At 39.3% G+C, this 26,568-nt stretch overlaps 2 protein-coding genes across 5 annotated transcripts in view; one reads left to right on the plus strand and one right to left on the minus strand.

The window, feature by feature from the left end:
• Window positions 1-731: 731 nt before the first annotated feature.
• On the plus strand, window positions 732-5,325 carry zgc:114181 (uncharacterized protein LOC619255 homolog). Its single transcript, XM_037272827.1, has 12 exons — window positions 732-839; window positions 956-1,066; window positions 1,238-1,381; window positions 1,641-1,803; window positions 2,082-2,170; window positions 2,441-2,638; window positions 2,707-2,791; window positions 2,990-3,150; window positions 3,230-3,394; window positions 3,495-3,636; window positions 3,869-4,016; window positions 4,228-5,325. The coding sequence occupies exons 2-12, from the start codon at window positions 956-958 to the stop codon at window positions 4,304-4,306; spliced, it is 1,485 nt and encodes a 494-aa protein (XP_037128722.1). The 5' UTR covers window positions 732-839; the 3' UTR covers window positions 4,307-5,325.
• A 2,322-nt stretch (window positions 5,326-7,647) lies between these two features.
• The window catches only part of LOC119135337 (growth factor receptor-bound protein 10-like), a 45,288-nt gene continuing 26,367 nt past the window's right edge, over window positions 7,648-26,568 (minus strand). For 3 of the 4 annotated variants that reach the window (XM_037272825.1, XM_037272824.1, XM_037272823.1), the window contains 12 exons: window positions 16,257-16,413; window positions 13,001-13,116; window positions 12,592-12,666; window positions 11,018-11,155; window positions 10,707-10,817; window positions 10,244-10,342; window positions 9,562-9,639; window positions 9,293-9,409; window positions 8,966-9,032; window positions 8,781-8,868; window positions 8,601-8,694; window positions 7,648-8,249 (listed from right to left, as the gene is read on the minus strand). In XM_037272825.1, coding sequence (XP_037128720.1) covers window positions 8,103-8,249; window positions 8,601-8,694; window positions 8,781-8,868; window positions 8,966-9,032; window positions 9,293-9,409; window positions 9,562-9,639; window positions 10,244-10,342; window positions 10,707-10,817; window positions 11,018-11,155; window positions 12,592-12,666; window positions 13,001-13,116; window positions 16,257-16,413 — 1,287 coding nt within the window. In that variant the 3' untranslated portion in view covers window positions 7,648-8,102. The remainder of the gene's footprint in view (window positions 8,250-8,600; window positions 8,695-8,780; window positions 8,869-8,965; window positions 9,033-9,292; window positions 9,410-9,561; window positions 9,640-10,243; window positions 10,343-10,706; window positions 10,818-11,017; window positions 11,156-12,591; window positions 12,667-13,000; window positions 13,117-16,256; window positions 16,414-26,568) is intronic. The other variant, XM_037272826.1, reaches the window with a different exon arrangement.

A 26,568-nucleotide genomic window follows, 5' to 3' on the forward strand; every position in this document is an offset into this window, starting at 1 on the left:
CCAAACTATAAATATACTAGGAAACTAGAACTAGGAAAGAAGTTCACCAAAATGTGGCCCTTTTCCCCTTTTACATAATAACTGGAAGAAAAAAAAATAAACCAAAAGAGAAATCCTGACCAGGGGCCAGAAAAGCTGACTGTAAAAAACATCAATGTCGACACAGATGAGGACACTATGAGGCCGCTATGAACAAAACAAACAGTCCTTCCTCAGCTCAATACACTTTCTATCTATTTGTACCTTTTGCCTCATGTACAACTCTACAGTGGAGGTCTGCTAAGAAAGTCTCTGGTAGAGAATAGCTGGTAACCTGGTTGCAACTCACCATCAGCTTTACTAACCAGTAGCCTAAATCATAAAAAAGTAGCTATTTTGCACAAGTAATGCTATCTGTAACCCGTTTTGTGTGACTCCGTGTGACAGTTTACTAACTTTAAGTCTCTCAAGCAACAAAGGAGAAGCAATTTGCTTTGAAAAGTTTCACCTTCTAATGCCGGTAATAAATATAGACCACTGTGAGCTGCTTGGAAATCAGACAACAGGAATGTGCTAATCCATCACAGTGTTTTTGTTCCGGCTGAACCCTGGTGTGAATTCATCCAACAGGATCAATTGAGTAAATCTCTGTTCTTGTGCATGTCAGCCTAAAAAATAATCAGTCAGCTTTCTTTGCACAGACAGGAAAGGTTTTGCTTGAGTTTTATATGAGGTGTGCGTGTGGGGTGCAGTGGGGTGGGGGTGGAAGCTATTTAAATGTCCCCCAAAAAAGCAGAGCTCTCCAAACAGAAGCTGAGAGCAGTCCTTGATTTTTCGTAGGCATTACGCAACATCCAAAGGTCAGTATGCTGGATTGCATTTTGTTAGGAGGTGGAAGACGCCAACACTAAATATACTTTCTTTGATGAATTAAAATTTATTTACTTAAAATATGCAACTTCAACTATCTCGTTAGATGGATCATCCAGGGATACTCTTGAGCTTGCTGCTCTTCTCTGGTGTTCGTGGTTTCCAGTACACCGAACTGGCAAACTATGTGGATAGTCATCAAGAAGAGTATGTCGAGGTACGCTTTTCTAATTGTCTCTATCCTTTTGTCACCACGTACACAAAATGCTTACTATTAGTAAATGTTAATGGATCAGTTCCACTCAAGCTCAATTGATGACAGAAAATATATATATTTACGTTGTCTGTGATTATGTTTTACTTGAGTATATTTTCATGTATACTTTAGGCTCTACGGGAATGGGTGGCTGTTGAAAGTGACTCCACCAACATCCTTAAAAGACCAGAATTACACTACATGATGAAATTGACTGCAAAGAAGCTTCGAGAAATGGGAGGAAGCGTCAACTTAATAGACGTTGGTAATCAAGAGGTTAGTTGAAGTGTCGGTCGCAAATCTGCAGACACACAGACAAAAACAGTCACACTCATCTGTCAAGTCTTTAATTAAACTTAATTTATTTATGCTTTTAAATTAAACTTAGCACAGTGAAAATATAACAACTCCTCACAGGGAAGCTATTCGAAACCAGAACCTACCAAATGACATGTTAACCAATAAGCCACAGTGAAAAATGAACTATCCTCACTTTATCCTCCCTTTAAATGTCATCTTTGTTTGTATCATCTAGCTGCCTGACGGACGGATTGTGATGTTGCCAAAGGTTGTGACTGCTCAGTTTGGGAATGATTCCGACAAGCACACCGTGTGTATCTACGGTCATACAGATGTCCAACCAGCAAAGCTTGAGGATGGCTGGGCAACTGATCCATTCAACTTAACTGAACTCAATGGTAACAGCTTTTGATGTTTTTGTTGCAAAATATCATGCATGAAAACAAAACTAAAATGATTTCAGAAAATGACATTTTTTATGTCACGAGAAATTTAACATAATGCAAAAAGAATTAAGCTTGACAAAAAAAAATCTATTTCCAAATTATGAGGTTTTTCTCAATTATATGGACCTACCAAAATTACCCAAAGAAATTAGACATTCTAAGTGCACCACAAACACTACAAAGAATTACAAGAATTGAATTCATGCATTGATGTATTTTTGTCTTTACAGGTAACCTTTATGGCAGAGGGGCATCTGACAACAAAGCTCCAGTTTTAGCTTGGATTCATGCTGTGGAGGCTTACCAGTCCCTTAATATGGTGTGACCATCTCCATATTACTAAGTAGCAATTTTGATTTATACACTCTTTCGAAAGTGTGTCTCAATGGGGAAACCTACAACCAACTTCAGGGGGGCAAGTTTGTCATTGCACTGTTGATCACTGTGAAAATAATGAACCATCCTGAGTTTTCATTTTTTCAAATGTTAAAAAATGGATTTCTGATGATTTAGATCTTTTCAAACCTTTTGTCAACATAAATCTCGAAACAGGTTTAATGTTCTAATTGTTTTCATCTCTACCCTCCAGGAGTTACCAGTAAATGTGAAATTCATTTTTGAGGGCATGGAGGAAACGGGCTCCAATGGTCTGGATGCAATGATTCAGTCACACAGAGACACATTTTTCTCTGATGTGGATTACATTGTCATTTCTGACTGTGGCTGGCTCAGCAGAAAACCGGCTCTAACCTACGGCACTCGAGGCAACTGCTATTTCTTTGCTGAGGTTGTATGTTAAGGTTGCCGAAGAAGAAAAAAAAGCTATACCTAAATTCTTAACTCTTACATTTGCAGGTTGAAGGCCCTAAGCAGGACTTACATTCTGGTGTTTATGGAGGCACTATGATAGAACCAATGACTGATCTTATTGGGCTTCTTGGTAAGAGTGGAAATGGAAATCGAATTTAATCTTATTGACAATATTGATTTTAGGTGGAATTGCAGCAAGACGCTCCTAGTGATAGTTTAGACCAGGGGTCACCAACCTTTCCGAAAATGAGATCTGCGTCATATTAACTGCAAATAATTGTTGGTCAGCTATAAGTAAAAACGTAAATCCAAATCTTGCACTCTGCAGATTCTCTAATAAGCCCAAGTGGTAAGATCTTGATTCCTGGAATCACGGAAGCTGTCGCTCCCCTCTCTGATGAAGAATTGAAAACGTACCAAGATATCCAGTTCGACCTTGACAACTACAAGAGCGAGATTGGCGTTAGTGAGCTCATGTACAATAACAAGGTGGCAAATTTGAATAACTTTGTATTTATCGTCTCAAGCATGATGCATGTGCCAAGAAAAGTTACTTTGCTTTCTGCAGGTGGACTTGTTGACTCATAAGTGGCGCTATCCTACTGTCTCCATCCATGGCATTGAGGGAGCATTCTCTGACCCTGGCATTAAAACCGTCATCCCTGCTAAGGTTACTGCTAAATTCTCCATTAGACAAGTTCCTAATATGGAACCTGAGACAGTCAAAAAACAGGTGGGTTTGCTTTGTTAGAGACCAAACATGCCGATTGTCAAAAGGACCATCTTCCAATTATCTATTGAGAGGCTCGCCTCATTTCCCTACTTTACTTAAGGTCACAGAGTACCTGCATTCTATGCTTGCCAAGAGGAGCAGTCCAAACAAACTAAAAGTTACAATGGTGGTTGGAGCAAAGCCTTGGATTGCTGATCCTCGAGATCTTCTCTATGAGGCCGGGAAAGCAGCTGTCAAGAGAGGTATTGTCCGCCATTATTCGGTATTGAATGCAACACATTGTGTGCAATGGGGAAACAGGATAATAGCATAAATCCTTGTCATACTCTATATGAAGAGACCAGCCGGGCTATCAATTAAGAATTGGAACACATCCCCATTTGGAACACAAATGGTGACTGGTTTTCACTTACAGGGGTCCCGAGTTTTCCGTGTTTTCAAGACGTGATCATAAAAAAAATGTTTTTCTCTCAGTTTTTAATACAGATCCTGATTTGATCCGTGAGGGTGGTACCATCCCTATCGCAAAAACCTTCCAAGATGTGACTGGAAAAAGTATCATCATGTTGCCCATCGGTGGCTTTGACGATGGGCTGCACTCGCAGAATGAGAAAATAAGCAGGTTTGACTGCAACATCCTACTAATAGCATACCACATTCAAAATTATTTTTTACATTGATTTGAATAGTCAGGAGATAGCCCACCACTAATTATGGCTGTACAGTATTCCTAATTTTAGTACTTTGCCTTCATTAAACCTTTATGGATGCAACAGTTAATTAAAATTTAATGATGGCTTTTAACTTAACGTTTATTTTCCCTTTCTTTCCAGGTACAATTATATTGAAGGGACCAAGCTATTTATTGCATACCTGTATGAAGTGTCCCAGATTAAGAAGATCAGTGTGTAGACATTTCTGTGGCTTCAGTTTGTCAGTAACTTGTATTATTATAAGTAGAAAAAGTCTCGCTTCCACTTGGGTGGATCACATGATCAAGCATTGGACAATATTGTATTTTCACCCTCTGAGCATAATAGTTTCTAATTATTACTGACTTGTAATTATAATAAAACTTGCTTGTCCACTCAGTTTGACATGCTTTGATCATTTCTGTAAATCGAAGACGATAAGAAATGTACTACTACAGGCAATTGAGCTCCCAAAATATTTTGCATGCTGTATTCCAAGTAAATGAAAACAATTGTATGCTATGATCACAAGTCTGCTATTAGTAAGCCCACAACCACAATAGTTGATGTCAGAAAATGGGATCCAAGGATGACGTGTTTTTGCCTCTTACCTCGCTCCAACAGCCGAGGACGACAGGATTGGTTGCCTCTGATCCAGCAGAGTCAAAATCACCTGCAATGAGGGTAGTTCAATGAAAGAGAATTTAGTCAATCCATATTTTCATTCCCTCTTTGAACTGTCAACTTATTGGTACTAAATATAAATGATATTTAGGGATGGGACATTGCAATTTTCGAGGAATGTTGCAGAAGTGATCATTTGAAAATGTACACACTGGTAGTTTACACAATATGTTTCGTAATTACTGTAAGAACTCATTAACATGATGAATGTGTTCTCATATTTAAATATCAAGGTAATTTGAGCAAATGTGTTTTTTCAGATGTGTGTTTCAAACTGATTGTATTAATCAGTGTCGAAGAAGGTTTGATGAACATCCTGACATCATCATGTAGATAAAGAAATGAAGGCATCTTGGCATAAAGAAGTAGGGATTCTTTGTTACTAGATCCGAGAAAAGAATATATTTAATGGGTTAAAAGAACAGAAATTGTGATGCTTTGTGAATGAACATTCCACCTCTTGTCAACTGGAATGACATGAACATTAGGATACCAGTGTGCTTTAAAACTTCATATATCTTGAAGTAGTTTTTCTCTTTGAATAGTCCATTCTAACAATAAAAAAAATTCATCATAAAAATTATATATCAATAGATGCTATGTCAAAACAATAGTCATTATATTAACTCGCACTGGTCAATTATTTGATGGTAAAAAAAAAAACTACAGAACAGCGCTTAAGGGAAAAAAACAATCTAAAATTTTCAAGTAGATCAGTCACATCCAGATACATATATATTTGCTGAACAACAAAACAAACAAAAAAGGATTCATCATTGCATTTCAAGATAACGGTGACCATGCAGAGTGTCAATATAGTGTGGGTATACTGCAAATCATTTGTTCAATAAACCTTAAGGACAACCAGCAGCTAAATAAAGATGGCTGTTAAATGTTGCATTTCCTGGGACAAATGCAAACAGAGGTAACAAAACGAAACAGAACTTTACGCGTGAACATCTACAAAGCGTTATTGAACAGAAAACAAAATATAAACCGCTTGCGTCATAATGGAGGGTGACTGCATCAAAATCAATGGGATGGAATATATAAAGCGACAATTTACTACGATTGGCTACTCCTGGGACGTTATTGTTTCATCAAATTCAACCAAATGTAATGAGTCAGTTACAAAAAAAAAAAAAAATGGTAATAAACAAAAAAATCCCCACCTTATCTAAAGGCACTGAGTTGTAATCTTCCTTTTCTAATGGATAACATACTAAGCCAAATAAAGACAAATCGCTTCAGGGATTTGACACACTATGAAAATCCACCATCAGATCTGAAGTGCATGCAAATGAACTCATTAAGAGTTTGATGCATGACACGCTGAGCCTCATCAGTGTTCCACAAAATGCAAGTAGCTATAATTTATAGAATTAACTCCAACATTCTTTGCAACATTTCTGAGCAATGGTGGAAGGGGAACTACAATTGTCACATTTTTACAGTTCCAAACATCTCTCTTCACAGCTGCTTATTAGGCACACATCAATACAAATAGTGCAGTTTGGAACTGAGGTGTCTTCCTATTATGTTGGCCAAAACATTTATACAAACCTGCCAAAATATGAGGTAAAATAATAAAACAAGATTTTTTTATTGCTAAACTGGTTATCTAGTTTTCTTAAGGACACATGCTTTTGAAATATATCTAAAAATTAAATATGTATTTGTAGAAATGGGTTCTTGAAATGTTTTAGAATCTAAGTTTGGGCAACACAAGGAACGTTTATCAGCACAATAAACAGGATCCCAAATGACAAACTGCAAAATTACTAGTGGCAGAAAAAGAACACGCATGAGATTCGGAATGCTGATTTTGTTGGTTGTTGTCAATCTGATGTCCATTTGGCAAAGGGCGTGTTGTACTGCCCACAGTTTATAGAAAAAGGCTGATTTACAATAAATGGGATGGACAGTATTGCGTGTCATCAAGCGCACGCCAATTTATATTCCAAGTTACAATAACATTTACAGGCACTGCCTAACAGCACCTTGAGGACTTTCGGTAAGAGCAATGTAGATAAATTCAGAATTGAGAAGATTTTTTGTAAAGCAGGTGATTTTTGTTTTACAACTTGCCTGCTCTATCGAAAGTGTATTAAGAGAACCAATTTTGCTATACTAACCAACAGACACCTGTGTACATGTTGCATTTAGCTTTCCCAGAACTGACACGATTATTTGCGTTTTATTTCTTCATAGAACTTACCAACAACTGGACAAGACTGTGTAGAACATGTGGACAGCGAAGAGTCAAACATTCAGAATGTTAAGACTATTGCAAACGATGGGTTCAAAAATGAAAACTCTTTGCAAATAAATGAAGGACAAAACATATTTTGTATTGTCAGCCAATTAAAAAAATAATCTGTTGCAACATTTCAAGAGTGTCCATAATCCACTTTTTCCAGACTAATTTGTCCAGCCTCTCTCTTTCTCACTCACTATATATGTATGTGTGTGTGTGTGTGTGTGTGTGTGTGTGTGTGTGTGTGTGTGTGTGTGTGTGTGTGTGTGTGTGTGTATATATATATATATATATATATATATATATATATATATATATATATATATATATATATATATATATATATATATATATATATATATATATATACACACACACACACACACTTTCTTTCTCTTGTTGCTGCAATACCAAACCATAAACAGTAGAGGGCGGCGACACCATCTCTCACAGTTACAAGTAATTCCAACAACGGAGAAGTCCAGCACCCTCAAAGGCCACTCCCAGTTGGATGAGTGCAAAACAAAAAGAGACAATCAACGCAGTCTTGTGTGAGAACAAGTCAAGAGAGGTTCCAACGAGACTTCAGTTCTCAAAGAGAAGAGTGGTCCACACATGAGAGGGTTCACTGTCCTGCTGATTGTCCACATGAGGGCGACAGCCTTCACTTGAGCTGCGAGATTCCAAATCTTGGAGGGTCACGGAGTTCTCAGCTTAACAAAGACCAGTTTTTGCAAAAAGCATCGACGCAAATGGCAGTGTTCATGCTCTCCTCTTGACTACGCAACTCTGCGTGCAATTCTGTAACATTCAAATGCACCCTAAAAGAAATCCAATAAATCAGCAGTATCTGGCGGACTTTCATCAACAATAATAATAATAATTATAATAATAATAATAACAACAAAAAAACCAGCAATGAAACACCAGTCAATTCACAAACTTCTTAGAAGAATCAACCAATATTAACATTCGCTCTGCTTTGGGCAGAGTCAGGTCAAGTGAAACTGGGAAGGGGGGACGGGGAGTTCGGGACCCGAGGCGCCAGGGTTGGTGCGTTGGACGATGGGAGGTGTCATAAGGCCACAAAGGTGCATGGGTGTTTGAGTTTACAAGGCAACACTCCTCTGTTGAGCTGATAAAATTCCACCAACTGGATCAGGTCGGTGAATTTGGTGGCACCATCGTCAAGGCTAAAGAAGACTTGGCCGTCCTCTTCACACTGATGAGCAGACGGGCGAGTGGAAATCAGAGCAAGTTAGTGATTTAAATATTTTACAATTGGATTACATTTTATTATGACTACTATTCTGACTGACTTTGAGTGAGAGGCAGGTTCCACGCAATTTATTCCAGGCAAAAAAAGAAACATTTCAACCAAACAGTACTGTTTACTTCTTCTGTACTGTTTGATAGAAGTGTGGCCGAAGATACATGACAAGTTGTCATGTTACTCTTTCCATTTGCCTTTGGTAACAAACATTGACAATTGGTGATCCTGAGAGCCAATTGAGGGACTAACCTAATATCAGCAGAGATCGCAAACACAATTGAAAAATATAAGCATGCTTACCGGTAGTATCTGGAAATGTTTGATTTTCTGGTGATGGCACAATGTGAGCACAAAAGCCTTGGGGTTGCTCTGGCTGACCCGCAGCAGAAACAAGCTAGAAAATAAGAAAATACACACTTTCAGATTCATACTTTAAGCGTGTCAAGTGAAAACGATGAAGGATGCGTTACGTTAAATTACCCATCGACTTGCCCCTGCTGGTGGATAATGCGGTGGGATTCTTCTCTGGTTATTCTGCCATGGAACCACAGCTGGGCCATGTGAATGACTGACAACGATATTTGCGGATGTGAAATCGACCAGTAATTTGACTATAAACTCACTGTACATAAAATGTGCATTGTTGCGTTAGGATTTGCATTTACCCGAGTTCAATGAGGAGTGATGCAATGGACTGTGGGAGCCGAGGATGTTCATTCGGTGATTCCTCTTCTGAGCCAGCCGTCACATACAAATACAAAGGACAGGATTAGTTGTGCTTCAGCATAAACAACTACTGCAGAAAAGTTAAATACAACTCAAGTGGACTTAAAAAAAAGTACTTTGAAAAGTAATAACTGCACTGAATGTGAAAAGTTAAAACATGCTTTTCTGGATTGATAGAAAATAGTTTGAATTGTTGTGTGATTGTATTTGATATTTGAAATGTTGTGAGTGTACCTTAGAGTGCCATGTATAAAACAAATACTCACCCTCCATGCGTGTCCCTCTTCCATAGCGGCGCTCTGAGCTTCCACGGGGTTGTCGATTACGCGGCCTATCGTTCCCGAAAAATCCATCGCCACCAGAGAGTTCTCGGACACACTTCGCTGAGGGGAAAGGAGGGGCAACAAACGCGTTTAGTGTTTAGTACACACTAAACTGATCTGTCAGGATTTCAAAGTAATGGTATTAGGTCTTAAGAGTTTATAGATGTCAGATTTTGGAGGCTTTAGCTCCTTGTGTAATGAGGGTAACATACCACGGGTGCTGAGAAGTGTGAGAGCAGGGTTTTTCTCTGCTGGGGAATCTTATAATTCTGGTACAATAGAATCCCGTACTGTGAAGAAAAGAAAACACCGGAGTCCTTTTTTGATGGGTGCACGTTTAGGAGGGGAGATGTCATGGCACTTCTTTTTTGCAACACAAGACTGAATATGGACGGCTTTATACGTATTAAATCTCAGTTATATTTTAGATGCCCACTGACTGAGCATTTGACTAAATATGGGGGGAATTAACGATCACTTAATATATTGTTGTAATATTTATTATGTTTATTTAATATTCTTTATTTATGTAAATTCTCGGTTAACTTTACCCTTTACATTTTTTTCTGCTTAATTAAAAAGATAAGCAAAAGATGAATTTAAATTATTTTGAAATTGTGGAAATTTTTAATTACTGTAGAAAATTACAGGGAGTAATTTACTTGACTTTTCATTTAACTTTTAAAGACACGATGACAACAAAGGGAAAATGAAATGAAAATGAGCATCGGGTCAAAATAATGGTGGGCTACACCTTGACAACTGAAAATCGGCATTTGTATCAGCCCTGAAAATACCATATAAGATCTGGTTTTGTTTAAAGATTGACTATCTGGATGAAATCATATTTTGATTTTGGGTCCTACGCACGCATAAACCAAAAAAACAGTGTACCTTAAACAATCTAAAAGCGGTCATCCAGCATGTCCTGCCTTGTTCATCTTCAGCACACAGAATCCGTAAATCCTTGAGTTCCCCTCTGCATTTATTGGGCTGTAAATGAACAAAGAGAATTAGAACAGTATTTGAAAAGAGCATTCACTATTTGAAATGATAATTCACTGCATCCCTGTTCAAATGAATCTTTTACATCTTTAAGCTGTCAATGGCAGTGAATGAGTCATTACAAAAAAACTGAGCCCACTAAATGCTGTTGGTTGTATATTGTGGAATCAAACCAATTAAAAACATTCTGAAGATAAGGAGTCATCTCTAGCGAATCTTATAAATGTATGCATGGGGGAGAGAGAGAGAGAGAGAGAGAGAGAGAGAGAGAGAGAGAGAGTTCAACTGGAGGTGAATTCTTCCTCCGCTCCTACTATTTCATGCCGACTCCCCTCTGTTATCTGACACTCACCTTGATACAGAACTCAAAGTCTGTGGGTGCACCGTGCTGCTTTTTGCCTGTGATGACAGTGAAGATGTTACTATCTTCAAGGTCTGCAAGTAAATGGAGATGTCTGGGCTCCTGAAGACACAAATAATTCTTTTGTAAGATGATGACAGACAGAAACCGCCTTAAGTTACACAGAGATCGGCACAGAGGGAGCCCTGGAAAAAAAAAGTGCTTTGCATCATTATTAGCTTTCAAAAAATATTTACCCTGCTAGAACTATGGCAACACACATTCTTTAGTGACATACACTTTATGGCCAATATTTGCGTCACCTTTGAGGTTCCTTTTGTAGAACAGTAAAGCCCTGAGCGCCGCAGGAACATGTAAACTTTTTTCCAGGATTTTCGGCCCAGCTCCTTCACATACAGATAACCCTGGATCTCTGGACAACTGCTGGTTGCCAGAAAGTTCTGAAAAGAGAGGAAATAATATCTCGTCAATTCGGAGATTCATTGATTGTGATATGTCCTTCACAGATTCCATCCCAGATGCAAATGTGATATGTCCTTCACAGATTCCATCCCAGATGCAAAGCCAAACACCTGACTGCAGAAAGAAATGGCATCAGATAGCATCTATGTAGCGCTTCCACCTATGCAATTCCGCATCATTCAGCAACAAATGTCCCGAGGTTTTGTCAAAAATACCCAGTCTCTGTGTTTCAAAAGAAATAATATGAGCTGCCTTGTCATCCGCCAAGTGATGCAAAGGCTTCCAGAAGCCTCTTTAATTTTTAAAGGATGTCTGGCAATGTTTTGGAAAATTCCAACAAACTTAAACCTTTCAAAGGGCACCTTTACATGCGATGTTCACAAAAAAAATATATATATATAGAGGCACCATTGAAGTGTAGTCATAGTGAGTCTTTGCAAATATTATAAACACCTGCTTGAGCTCGGAAAGCAACCCTTGAATGACGCTGTCTTAAAAAAATTCCAAACGCTGAGAATTCCTGACAACCCCGGTTCACCACATGGACTGTTTTTCATTGATTCAAGATTCAAGAGGTTTTTTTTGAGCTGTCTTCATGGAGCATAATAAAGCAGAGCGTCTCCAGTATATGATTAGCAGGGGACTTAAAAGCTTTCTGTGAGTGGCGTGGATGAACGGATGGTTTCCACTTGTGGTTGGGACTCTGACAGCTCCATTTAACGGGGACAGCTGAGAGCAAGACTGCCTCGTTTCATGACAATGAAGCTCTTCAAAAGAATCCCCAAAAATATCTTTTGTCTTTTTTCTTTTACTTATTATATATGCCATGGCCTCCTGCGGGTTGTCAATGCAAGCAGTGTGAGCCACATATATGTGTGCTCAGGGCAAACATACAGACTATTATTTGACCGCCTAATTCCAGCCGTCACACATGTGGGGCCCCTCCTTGCGTGTGCCGATACAGTTATGTGTCAACTGGGGATTAACAGTAGTTATTACTGCAGGCGCTGACGAGACACATTGTCTCGAGGTCAGAGGTGAGGTATGTCAACTTAATTTTACAGTGTGTAATGCTGACTTGCAGGTAAACTCAAATGGGTGCGTGAGGGAAGACAAGGAGAGTCTGACTGACGTTAAATAGGGTGTGTGTCTGTGTGTGTGTCTTCGTACATTAGGATTCTAAATGTCCTGGATTTTACATGAGAGTTTTTGTTTGTGAGGATGAAAATGAAGGACATTTTTTCATTATAGTTTTACAAATGGAAAATGTAGTTTTAGTTAGATTTCCTGTTTGCCAGAAATTTTTCGTTTGTTGGTTATTATTTTAGTTTTAGGTCACCATAACCTTGGTGTGCGTGTGTGTGTGTGCGTGCGTGCGTACGTGCGAATGCATTTGCTTGAGTGTAATATGCACCTGCAGGAGCTGCGATGGTGGAATGGGACGATTGGATTCCTGGCACCATGCAAACATGTGCTCTGGGAAAAATGTCTGGTAAGAGAAAATAAACCAGTTTGTAAAGTAAATAATAAAAGAGACATAAAGAGACAAGCCACTGTGACAGTAATTACAAGGTAGAAATCAGATTACATTACGAGCCCACACAAATTCTTTGAGTGTAAAATGCTGTAATATTTGCTGATTAGATCAAATGAAGCAACTTTAATATTACGCTTTCTTTTATCTAATTTCTAAAGCAACTACACAGTCATTCAAACGTCTTCATCTTATTTATGCTGTCAAGAACATAATTAGATGCTACCATTTCAACAAGAGGTTGAGTGAAACATGGCATGTAAGAGAAGTTGTAAGACGAAGTAATTACCTGGGGAGTTCTGAAGAATTCATATTTGGCATAGTTCTTCCTAAAGAGGAATCTCCCGTCGCTGCTCATGGAAGCTTGGACCTGAACCACCAACTCGTGGTCCTCCAGACAGCGCTCTAAGGGTCAGCACAAACAACTTTACATTACATTTTACATTACCTCTGCTTTTTCTGCATGGCAGCGATAAGAATCTTAAAACAGGAAAAGGAAAAAAACTGTGCAGATAAATACTGTACATTATTGTTTAGCTGTGAGATCAAAAAAATTGAAACTTGACAAATATTAATCACTACATGGTTCAACCTTTTAATTTTTTTTTAACACGAGTCAATTTTAGCATAAGGTGCCTTTGAGACTTCCCCATTTCAAATTTTTTGGCTATTAGAAATATTCATGAGTCGACTTACAATTAAAACAACAACAACAAAATGAAGGCAAGACATTTTAGGGGACTTGTCATTGTACTGGTATGCGTGTAAATGTTTGACCACTAAAATTCTTCATTAATTTCCCACTAGGTACTTTCCTGTTAAATTACTCATTGATGATTCATTCATATTGGAGCGCAATAAAATAGCAATAGCAAGGAACGGTGGCTTTCTTGATTCGTGACCGTAAGAAAAATGGGATCTGGTCATTCGACATCTTTAGGCGCTTGACCTCTTCAAACGAGCCGTGACATTCTGAATGCGGCTATGCAGTTCTCACTGAGGTCAAATGAGCCGAAGTGTGTCCCAATGTGAATGTGGTCAGAGGTCCCACTGTCGACATGATTCATGTCCGGAGTGATGCTGACACGAGACGTGACTCAGTCCATTCCAAAAGACGTGCAGATTTCTCTTGATGGAACAAAATTGAAAAGTTGGAAAAGTTGTCATTTAATTCACTTGAGTAGAACCAATAACGCCTCCTTGCCTCCATATGATATTTTCATAAAGTCTGGGAGAACTCTTCAACAGTGTCACAAATCCTCTTTTAAATTCCCCTTCCATCCTGTCGTTTGTCTGATGAGTCACTCATGTTCGTGACACAGACTCACCCTGGCAACACTACCGCACTGTCTTGTTTCTTGTTAACCTTTCCGGGCTGACAAGTGGAGGTCAACATTACTTCTCAAAAGGGCCATTTCATCCCATTCACGAATGTATGACCAGTACTCAGCCATGAACAAGAATAGGACTCTCTGCTGCAACCAAGTATTGTCCGGTGTCGCTCAAAGACCTCTACAGTGTCTCTGTTTCTATTCTGGTCCACCTCCCAAAACCGCATGTGCACACATTGGGTGGATGCAGTTGCAAGCATGAATCTCGTGAGCCCTCGCTATCAGACTGAAAAGACTTGTTCATTTACAAATGGAACACTTAATAAGCTATGAATAGAGCAAATTTACATACTGACAATCGTCATGTCAGTTCTGTAATGTAGATTTAAATGTAAAAAATACTGCAGTGGTTCATCCCGAGTGCAAGTGGCAAACGCATTGAACATAAAACTACACAAATATGACTCACTAAAATGATTTTATTGTTTGTTACACTCGAGTGAGTTCACTCAGGATGGATTTGTGTCTGGCTCCAAGAGAACTGTACGATTGTCTCGAGTTGTTGTGTCAAAGTAGTGAGCAGACTGTTGTATGACAAATGGTTCTAGGAGCAATTATTAGATGGCAGATCATTTAGGCATTATGGAATATAATTCTAGACATAAGAATTCAAGTTGATGTGTTACAAAAGTGGCAGAATATATTTTTCAAAGCAGCACTTTTCAAATTTTTATTTTACTGTATTTTTTTATTTATTTAGTCAGAATGTATTAGGGGGGAAATTCTGTGTAACTTGATGACCTGTACTATTGTCATAGTCAACGGCATATAGCCTTGATTTTCTCATGCATTCCATTATGTCAGTATATAAATTACTCCTACTTGAAAGAATGCTGGTAAATTAGTTTCATTAACCCTTAAAATCATCCAAATGGAAAATGTTACCATTTCAGTCAATTTCACAACTTCCTACAGCTTCACTTTGTGAAGTCACCTTGAAAATGTGAATTTTAATGTGACTTTAACACCCTGTAACAATAAATAAGAAACAGATCTAGGAAAAATCCAGGTGCAGATAGCTGGACCAGACCATCGAAAAGGTATTTGAGCCAAACATGATGTCACTGAAAACAAAGTTAAATGTGTTTGGCCTTCATTGCGATGGCTGCAGTGATGAGAAAAGGTGCGGTAATCGGATCATGGATGATTGCAAATAAAATTAAACTCCAATGATGAAATATACTATATACTATTTCATAAGACCGTCTCTGCAAGATCTTATGACAGTAGGCAGTGGCAAAATGTTTCTATGTGCGGCAAATACTATGACAAAATGCTTTTAAATTCGTATTACATTTAGCATTGCGCTCTGTAGGATACTAACCGTCTGTACATCAAAACAGAACCTTACAGAGAGTTCCTATAAAAACAATGTGCCATACCAATAAATGAATTGAGTGCAATGAGTATTTTCAGAGGAATTAAGTTTTAAGAGTTTGCCAATCCCAATTTCAAGTGGTTTTGACAGGGTTGAAAACATTTCAAAATAAAAATAGATTCTATAATTTCGGTCATATGTATTTGTATTATCACCCTGTTATAATTCTGCTTGCTTTAGGGACAAGAATCACAAGATTGTCTTCAATTCCAGTCACTGCAATTTCAAGAGAAGGTAAAACACTGATTTTGAGATTGGTTGCACATATTTTTTTCCTCTTTCTTTCTGAGCAGCCATGTCAGTTTTTTTTTTTTTTTTTTTTTTTTAAATCAATGGTCTGCTTTTACAAGCATCATTGGTGGCAGCAACTCTAACCTTATGAACAATATCACTATCCGTATGCATCATGTTTGTACAAAGACTAATCAATTAATCCAACCTAATTTCTTACATCAATCGGTGTGTGCAGCTGTCAATTTTGTGCACAGAGCTCTTAAATTCACTTAATTATCTCACTGGGCATCCGGACAATGCGTGTATAACGCTGCGTAGTAAGTGCATGCAGTCACGCTTCACCACATGCCTGCATGAGAATATGTGTCCAGCCTGTCTGTCTCCCCAAGTATGTTGGCATGCATGCATGAATGCACCTGTGCCTGAATATATCGCATGTCTCGGTGCATGCTCCGTGAGGTTTCTGTACGGGCAAGCGTGAGGGCCTGTTCATATGTGCGCTTGTGTATTTGTGTGTATATGAGCGGGATTCAGTCACTCACCTAGCCCCAGCAGCGGGTGGTGCTCAACAAGCGCCCAACTGTTGTCGTCTACACAATGGCTTTTATAAACCAGGAGCTGGCAAAGGTCCCTGGCTGTCATGTCAGCTGGGATCTCCACCACTTTGCCCATGCCGTCTTCAGTGGAGATCTTGACAATCTATGAGGAGGCACAAAAAAATAAAATCAATTAAAATTTGAAAGAAATGTCATTGCTAAAAAATGATTTGCCAAAATTGCCGCATGTTTTAAGTGCATATTTGTTGAGAGAAATAAAGAGATAAGCAAGATTTGTAAAAACTTTCAGTCAAATTCAAATCATGTTGTGCTCAAGACCGCATTATTTGAGATCAAAACTTGCACAGGACCAGAACTCCCTGAGACAAAGGCTTTTGGGAGTCAAGTCTTGATGTCTTGAGACCGCAACCAGACCTCTCAGAGACCAAGGCTTTTGGGAGTCAAGTCCAGGACAAGATCAAAATTATGTCTTGCGACCACAACCGGTCTTACAACGCTAGGATAAAAAAGCAATTTATTTTATTAAGCAGCGTATTTATTTGTTATACTTGTCAGAGACTTCATTGGTTTAGAAAAAAAGCAACTATTATCTGTCCCTTCTCTACACCACTTATCCTCATTAGGGCTTATTCCAGGTGACTTGTGATGAGATAAAATGCTGGACTCATTGCCAGTTTACACAGAGCAGTTCTAGACAAATAACCACTCGTGCTTACGTTCAAGTCTAGGACAATTTGTCAAGAAGCCATAGAACCTTGAGGAAAACCCACGTATGAATGGGGAGAATATGAAAACTACATACAAGTGGGCGAGGGACAACAATCAAACCCAGAACCTTTCTACTGGATTGGAGACGTGCGAATTACTGAGATCCGATGCAAGAGTTCTTTCTAAAAGTATGCAGTGGTAGTCGTGAGATCTTTGGACATGCTGTCACTATTATGTTGCTAATAATGTAACCAAAATATTGAAATCACTTCTTGTTAAAATGCAGTGCGATAACATGGTGTAAACCTACAAATGACATGAAACACTAACACTCTGGGTTTTATGACTATGGAGGTGTACAGTATGAGAAATAGTAAGACCAAGAAAAAAGATAACATTATTTGTAGGCATAGCATGTACAGCATTTAAGAACAAAGCTTAAGTTATTATTCATTGTAAGGTAACCAGAAATTAGACAATGTGCAAATAATTGATCATCTGTTCAAAGCTTCCCTCCAACTGCCAGTGACAGGAAATGCAGCAGGGTGAGCCATCCTGAATTAACCTCCAATAAATGCCCACAGGTTGGCTCAGCACAAGGAAACCATGCAGTCACAATCTTCTCATATTGAAAAACTAGGGGGAGCCTACTCAGCCTTTTGAGGAATCCAGCCAATCCAGCCACAAACCAGTCCACACAGATAACACACTATAAAATATTCGAATGTATGTGAGAATGGCCAATTCAAAATTACAGTTGTTTAAAAAAGTCCTGCCAGTGCAAGGCTCCAAAAAATGTAGGGCCCTCTCAATGTATACAAAGTCGATTTGTCAGCTCAGTCCAAGCGTAGCAGGACTTCTAATGATAAGATAATCTTCAAATAGCAAAAAGCAGGCAGCTAGAGAGGACGAGACACAGATGGAGCGTGTGGTCTTACCTCCACGGCCCGCAATAGGCAGCAGTCCGGGGAACACGAAGGCATTTTTGAAGGGTGCCTGACAGTCCACTCATACACACATTCACACACGCACACTCTAGAATGGAAAACCCAGCTGTCACCTCCTCTCGTCCAAAAAGAAAAAGGCCAAAATAACGCCGGCAAGTTGATGTTAGTGCTGCCTGTCACATACCATGCACAATTAAAATTGTCCAAACCAGTGGACCTGCCAAGCTCAACCAAAGAACTGTCAGCGAGCACCCCAGCCTCAGCCTCAGTCCACTTCGGCTCACAGAACAGACACAGCGAGCAGACGGCAGCAGGTAGAATGTGGCGCTCGCTGTGCCGGCTGAGTCTGACAACTATCTTTCTTCACCTCTTTCTCTCTTCCTCCCTCCCTCTTTCGCTCTCTCTCTCTCGCTCACAAAAGGGTTACAGCCTCAGCCAGCGGCTCCAAGGCGCAGTGAATCAAACCACCACACTCACCAACCAATCGTAAGACACCAACAGGCTGATGTAATCATTCCCACACAAACTCAGACGGGAGCTGACACACACTCACACAGCATACATACACACAAACGCACAGTCATGGACAGACGTTAACTTTCTCAGATGTCTTTCTAGCTGCACCATCTTTTCAGGTCGTGAAGCCGGCCGGGCCAATGAGGAGGAGGATGGGATCGAGTTTAAAAAGAAAAAGTTACACATTTTCTAGCCACCAAAAGTTTTCAAGTGAGGGCTTGTTGGGGCTGTATGTTTTCTCTGTCTCTTTGCCTTCCCTTTTCCTCTCCCACCCTCCCGCCATCCCTCCCTGTGGCTTAACTTTGAACTCCCGAGTCAGATCTTGCCTTGCACTAGTGCAGTGCAAGACTCATTACAGAGCAAATGAAATGAAACAAACCTGGAGCAGCGCTTGAGAACCCCGACCTTCATCTCCACCCCGGTGGCTAGCTTTGTGCCAAAATTCTTTTTAACAAAAAAAAAAGGCAAAGTGAAAACTTTTTATAATATATACCCCGCAAAAATATTTATTACAGCATGAGCCAGACAAAATCCTTGACACACCCCGTCTGGGCGAGAGGCAAACGGTCTTGCATATCAGCCTTGAAGAAAGTTGTGTGGGTGAGGTGTGCTCCACGAGTAAACACTGATTTGCAAAAGGTAAGGGGAAGTGCGAAGAGATACAACTTCGTTTACTATATGAAGCGGAAACTTCAGCAAGGAAAGGAGGGAACGGAGGAGTTAGGAATTGGGGGAGTGGAGAGAAAGAGGGAATGTGTGTGTCAGACATGAGACGTGACGGCCAAAGAGCGGAAGGTAAAAGGTGCTAGACGGGCAGACTTTCTGATGACGCAGTCCGGCAGAAAGTGTGCTGAGGAAAAAAAAAAGTTGAATGAACTCAGTATTTCAAGGAAATAAACTAAAATAAATGGGCAAACCAACAAAGTTTTTACATTTTTGCCAATGTGATAATCAGCATTCCTACATTTTCAACAAATGTCCCTTGTATTGTCCGTCGACTTAAAGATATAAGTAAAAACAACGCAGCCACAAATGTCAATAATTTATATTTAAAGCTGTTAAAATTTCATATATTGTTTTATCTCCCCCAAAATACAATGTGTTTTTATCCAGTGTACGGTTGACTACATATCTAGACCGCACAGCTGTGTGTTAACCAGAAACTGCACACACCACTGCTAGCTCACAAAACCGCCTCAGGGCAAGTCCCAAGTAAACTGAAATCACCATGTATGATGACATACTGGTTTCAGTCAACGTCATTAACGGTTAACATTTCGAAACTGGATGTGTTGGAACACTTCTGCAATACACGATGCAGATTTGTCATTGGTTTAACTGCTTTTAATATAGAAATTATATTCATAGTTTCTTTCAAAGAGAAATTTTCAGACCGTCAGCAGACTGAATGTGACCTGATGTGATGGCTTGGCTTGTCACTCAATGGCAGGTCGCAGGTTAAAATTTTACCGACGACCAAGATGGATTACAATGTGTCAATTTTGAAGGGGAAAAAGTTGCATGATATACTGTACCTCAATTTTTAGCGTTCTTGGCTTTGTTTGAAGAACCTTTGGAAGTTGCGAAGGAGATGAAGTTACAGCAAGTATTAAAGCCCTGACAAAGAACTGCAATGGACATTAAGAGTGGTGAACCATGTACAAATATATCAACTCCAATTACTTTGAAGGTACTGAAACCAAAAGGAAACATGGCAAACATTCTTTTTCCACGTAATAAAGTCGGTTGTTAAGTCAGTTGAGCTTCACTGGCAATAGTGCAAAGATCAGAGGTTGCACCTTTACATGCCAACAAATCATGAGTGTGGAATAATTCGAGTTGCATCTGATCTTACATTTGCTGATGAAGCATAATCTTCCAGTTTGGCAATGCCATCACACTGTGCATTACCACTGCATATTAGTCCGTTTCAGACAGATTACCGACGATTGAGACACAGTTTATTTAAAGAATAATACCATTAGCATTTAGATCAAAGTTAATTTAACCCACTGTTGAGCACATAATACATATTTGCAGCATAATTTCCAGCAACATAATGCTCTGATGCAAATGAAACAAAATGTTTACATTTTGATTCTTTAATGATTAGAACGACACACTACAGGAATTTTGCCCCCCCCCCAATATAATACCCCAAATTTCACTTTATTTACTCAAATTGGTCACGTGAGAAGAAAAAGACCGATGAAATGAAGGAAATGACAGACTAGAACAAGGGACAGTGAGTCTTTTAACTCTGTCCTCATTTGGATGAAGGAGCACAGCAGGGCAGGGCCTCTCAACCTTTCTGATGACTCAGGTCTGATAACTGCTGTGACGTAATCCCTCAGAGAGAGAGATCTTCAAACTCCACACACGCACACACACTTGCTTTCATGTAAGCCCTAAAATGTGCACACTGCACACGATCATATATGCTGCTGTGCCCATAATGTACATATATGGATGTCTACGTGCTCATTCATGCAACCATAATCCCCTTAGAGAAACAGACAAAGACGGCAAGAGTGAAACTAGACAGGCGCAAAGAGACAAAGGAAAAGTAAACTGAACTGTATGAGAACTAGCTTTGTGCAAACTTGAGGTATGTACACAAGCGTGTTTGTGCACGCCCAGCGGCTCACACGCATCCATCCCGGCGCTTCGACAACTGCCGGCTGTTCTATTTATAGCTGCGGTGGTATTGCGTACGCATTACAAGCCATTACATCAGATAGAGGTTTCTGTTGAAGATTAGGACCGCTAAAAAGGCCATTAGCCATATAAACCTATATAGTGCAGACATTAGAATCCATTACATGTGAGCAATATGAAGCTCTTGGAAAAAGGACACGCACTAGGGAAAGAAACAACGGTTACCGAAGTGATGTAAAAAGGAAAACCCACATATATATGTAACATTGTTGGACATTGCCTTGTTACCAATGTTGTTATACTTGTCAAAACTGACAAGAAAACTGAAAAAAAGAGTGCATCCATGCTGGGCAACATTGACAGTAATGAAAGACTACATCCAGGGAAACTGAGGTCCTTAAACAAAATAAAAATTCAAAAACCTGATCTTTTCCCCCTACTAAAATCCCATAAGTTAAACATAATGAATCCAATCTTTCTTTGTTGCTAATTCATGAATTGTAGAAAAGTTTTATTTGTTCACATACGCCTACTGAAAGTCCCAACCCTATTCAGGTCATCAGGCCTTGGCATGAGTCTAAATATCCCCTATGCCCCGACCGATGCCAAAATGCAGCAATAGTAGCTGCTTGGTCTTTATTCAAACCAAAACAAAAAGAGTCACAGCCTTTGATAAGCTGATTTGGCACACATGCCACTGCAGCTCCCATTAACAAGTGGCTCATATACAGACCATCGCACAGTAATGCTGTGTGTGGTCTGGGCCGCCCACGTAAGTCGATGTCTCCATGATGAGGACACACGAAAAGCTGAATGGGCCTTCGACAATTTGGTGTCCTCATTGAGTGCCGGCAGGAGTGGGGGTACTTATGAAGGAATCTTTGCTGAGTCATAAAGAAGCGACGAAAGGCTCCTTGTCATCCAATTCAACATCAAATTAAGACCGAACCCCAAGTGGACTATCTGGGGTGAATTGGGTAAAAGAAGGCCAGAGTTGCATTGACAAGTCACATGACCAAAAACGGAAGCAGGTAAGCAGGCAAGCTGTGTAATGAAAAGGATATGTAGAGCAAGATAGGAGGACACACCCAGACAATAAGCTCCGTATTTAGATTGTGTTGCTACTTTACTTCCAAAATCAACAGTAGATGCAATTAGGGATAGGCATTTGACTAAGAAAAAAATATTTCAAAAAAGTAAGAATGAACAACCATAAGAAAATCTCTCAACTGCATCAGGGCAAAAAGTGCTAGGGACCCGATGAACTTTTGGGGCCATAATTCCAAAATGTATGGTTCAAAAAGAAAACTTTATCACCAAAACACCATACCTGGTACTGTGAAACATAAGCTTTTTAACCAAACCTAGGTTGAGGCTCTTCGATTTGGCACCAAAAAAAAACAAACAAAAAAAAAACATTGCTATTTCAGTAAAAATAATAAATAATACTGTATTTAACAAGCTAATACCTTGTGCTTCTGTAATGGGAATCGTTAAAAGGAGGTCAGTGTTCAGCTAAGGACAAAAAAAAAGATCAGTCTAAAAATACAGCATTACAAAATATTTTGCAGTGTTATCATAGCAGTATCTTCAGAAATCTGAGCTGTCCTAGTTTTACCGAAAAGAGGGACAGGAGAGATGCAGTCTTCATGACCTACATGAGACCAACAGCACAGCTATGGCCAGATGTCAAGCTGCAACAAATTGTTTTCTTTCGGGAACAAAAAGAAAAAAATACATGGAAAACTGCATTCACGCCTGCACATGCAGGAGCATGCATATAATAAAACGACTAATTTGTGTGAGCATTGTTTGTCAAACTATATATACATGACCTTAGAAAAAGCTTCTCTGCCCAAAGCAGATTGTACAGAGTATCTTGCTAAATATTTTCAAGGTTAGAGATGAGCTGATTGCGATTTGGCCTATCATCGGGTCTAAAGCTGTTCCTCATCCAATATTCCTACCTTTTGGGAAGAAAAACCATACTGAAAGATGTGAAGACTTGAAATTACTGATAGGTCTAAATGTGACTGTTGCTGGGTCTTTTTTTACACTATTACACCACTCCATCTCACTTGTGACCCTAATAAGGAAGAACACCACAGAACATAGATGGTATACTTGGATACTGCTAATAAAATCTGAGTTTTATCATAACTTTAACAGTCACTTGTTCAGCAGCATATTTTTTACATTCCTTATAGGCATTTTTACTTAAAATCAATGAAATGACATCATCTAGTGTATGTGTGTGCATTTGTTGACCTTTGTTTATTTGAACACTCACTCCAGCTGGGCGTTATTTTTTATTTGAAGTGTGTGCACTCAGTTTAACACTTTTTCATTAGATCAGATCACTTGCAGCCTTATTCATATGCAGTTAGTAGTAGCTGTTGAAGTGATGTTGACCTATTTTTTTTTCTCGAGGCGTATGAATTAATTTAGCGTGTAACCGGATCATTTTAAGCCAATATGGTATTTTGTGTCAAACTATTTGCATAATTGTGATAATACGGAAAGTTACCCACAAAAGTCCCTTTAAGATGATCTTGATCCTTTTTTTATGAGAATGTCGAGCAAAGCGTACACGGTCTGTGCACTGAACTAACACTCACATTTATTTTCATATGAACAATGAACGTTGGGCTCTGGCTGCACATGTTGACATTTTACCAAGTGGCTTTGTTAAGTGCCGATGTTGAAATGTTATTTGCTTAAACAGTGTCATTAGTCAGACCGATCACGACAGCCCATCAAATAAATCACCAAAAGGCCGTAAGTACACGCGTGCAGCTAAGTTTCTGTGGCAGCGTGGCACTAACGGGCTGAGCTGGCAAGTTGAGGCATGTTTCCATTTGGCAGCGGGGGATAAATATGGCCTTGACACATGAGATGTTCCAGACTCAACCACAACCTGCCTGGCTCTCATCCAAGTAGCATTTGTTCAACGACAGCCAAACAATTTGTACTGAAAGCAGCATACTCTCAGTCACTCAATGTATGTGTAGAGAGAGAGAGGGAGGGAGGGAGAGCGAGAGAGAAAGAGTGAGAGAATGATAGAGAGGTGGCGAGAGACGGAGAAGCAAATGTATGCTGACAAAAGCTTATACTGTACAGCACTGTCTGAATGCTCTATTTACCTCTGCAACAAAGAGCATCAGATAACATAAGCGTGTGTGACAAGTTTGTGTGTGTGTGTGTGTGTTCGTGTGCATGCTCCTTGGAATCTGAACCTGCAGTGTGAGGGACAGACAGGAAATATATTGTACGAATAAAAAAATAGCATCTAAACCTACTCAATCATATTACAATCTATTGCAAAAATGAATTTGAGTGTCAAACTCATCACTATCATATTTTATAGACCGTATAGCCATTTTTTAGATTCCTTTTTAAACTACACTCTTACTCCGGGATAAAAGTTGTCACAGACACCCATTTGTTAAATTTTACCAATAATGAATGAAAACATGTTCAGATATAAGAGACAAATGTAGACAAAAAAGCAACTTTGATGTGACTCCAAAACTCAACTCATTTGCTTACAATCAAGTAGTGCAAGAAACTAACGATAACGTTCAAGTTTAATGGCTGGACCTCCGTCTATATACTTTTTGTATCAACTGTAAATGTATTCATGATCATATTCAGTGGCAAATGAGATGACGTGTAAAGTGGAGACTGAATGTGGAGGATACCTACTGTCGAAGTTTGTTATATATTTGGAGCGTTCTCATAATCATAGTTGATCAGTGTGCTTTGCAGTCTGCAGAACACACGTCTGCTTGTGAAAATTTACAAGGTGCTAAGTGTTTGTGTTTACAAGTTGTTGAGTGGTCCTACACAAAAGTCCGACATTTTTTTCCACACAAGGGCCTGAAGGATTCATAGCACGGCTGGGCGATATGGCCTTGATAAAATCTCAGATGTTTTTCTACCCCCTCAAAAAACTGATTTACTATCTTAATAAATTTGTTTCGACAGGCCCGCTTCCTACAGTATCAAGCTCGGTGTGCCAATTTAGGCCTTGCATTTCATCATGAGTGAATAAGCATGTTTTACGTCAGCTAAACCTTGACTGGACACAACTCTTTATTAGTCCAAACATTCGGACAGACACTTTGACAGACACTTTGTGCTTTAGATGAGGAAGCGATGGAAGAAGGGGGCCAGGCTGAGGTAAACAAAATAGTATGTCTCACACAGAGAGAAAGCCACATCTATCTATACCCAAAGATAGGGAGATAATTGGGTACAGACTAGAGAGGCAGGACGTGGGGAACGTGCAACAGCAGAGAGCAGTGATCTTGAGGACATCCAGTCCAAGTACAGTAAATCCGACAAAATCTGGCAAGACTGTGATCAAATGAATATTCCCATACTGGAAGGACTTCAAGGACACAGCGTCTCAGGAAAAGTAACAACACTCTTCCTTACACCACCAAGCACAATAGCACCAACATTATATGAGTATTTGTGGATCTTAATCTTTTCTACGATATCCTACACACTTTAAAGGATATTGCAAAGCATGTCAGAAAAGCCCAAGAACTGGTGTCACAAAAGATATATTTCAAAAACAAACTACAATCTCTTTTATGTGGACGTGATCATCAAACTTGTACACAAAGAGATAATTTGAGAGCTGTAGCATGACAAGTTATAGTGACTTCACTATGACATGCCTTGCTCACAATGGCCTGAGCATCTGACACTTCTAGGCTGAAAAGAATATCCAGCCAAACTGGTTCTGTGTGATTTATTTATTCTTTCCCAAGCTCAAGGGGAAAGCAATTCAACACAGTCTGTTTTAAGGACCTGGACGACATGAAGATAGCCGCGATGTTGCTGCTAGGGAGGATACCAGATGAATCCTTCCAGGAGGCTGAAGACTGGAAAGGTGCATTTCACTCCAGGGGGATTAATTGAAGGATAAAACTAGTAGTTTGGATTTGAAATATACCTTCTGTGCTGTCACCAGTCTTGGAACCTTTGCGACACACCTCGAGGAAATGAAGAACGCAACGTTCAACTACTAAATACAGCTAAATATTACATTGTGAAAGTTTCAAATTTGAGCCCACCCTCCCAAAAAAGAATGGATGTCCTATGGAATCCCATATCTAGAGAATTTGAAATGAAGTGCAGGAAATGTAAATAGTTCATTTATTGATAGGTCATGTCAGACATCACTGATGTTAAGAAAGTTTTTTTGTGGAAGTACTGAAATGTATTGATAAAATGAAGCATTAGGATTTAGGGGGAAGTGGCCTCTGACAGATTCTTTTAATGCTCCATAATCATTCTTTACTTGAATGTTAGGAGCCTATATTTATGTATTTTCAAATGAAACTTTGTGTGAAACAGTTATGATTCATGAAGATCGAATATAAAGATCCCTTTCACCAAAAGTGGAAATGAAAAACGAGGGGAAAAGGACACGATTTTCTTAAATAAAACAAATA

Source organism: Syngnathus acus, chromosome 16 (assembly GCF_901709675.1).
Source record: "Syngnathus acus chromosome 16, fSynAcu1.2, whole genome shotgun sequence".
In the NCBI taxonomy this organism is placed as follows: Eukaryota; Metazoa; Chordata; class Actinopteri; order Syngnathiformes; family Syngnathidae; genus Syngnathus; species Syngnathus acus.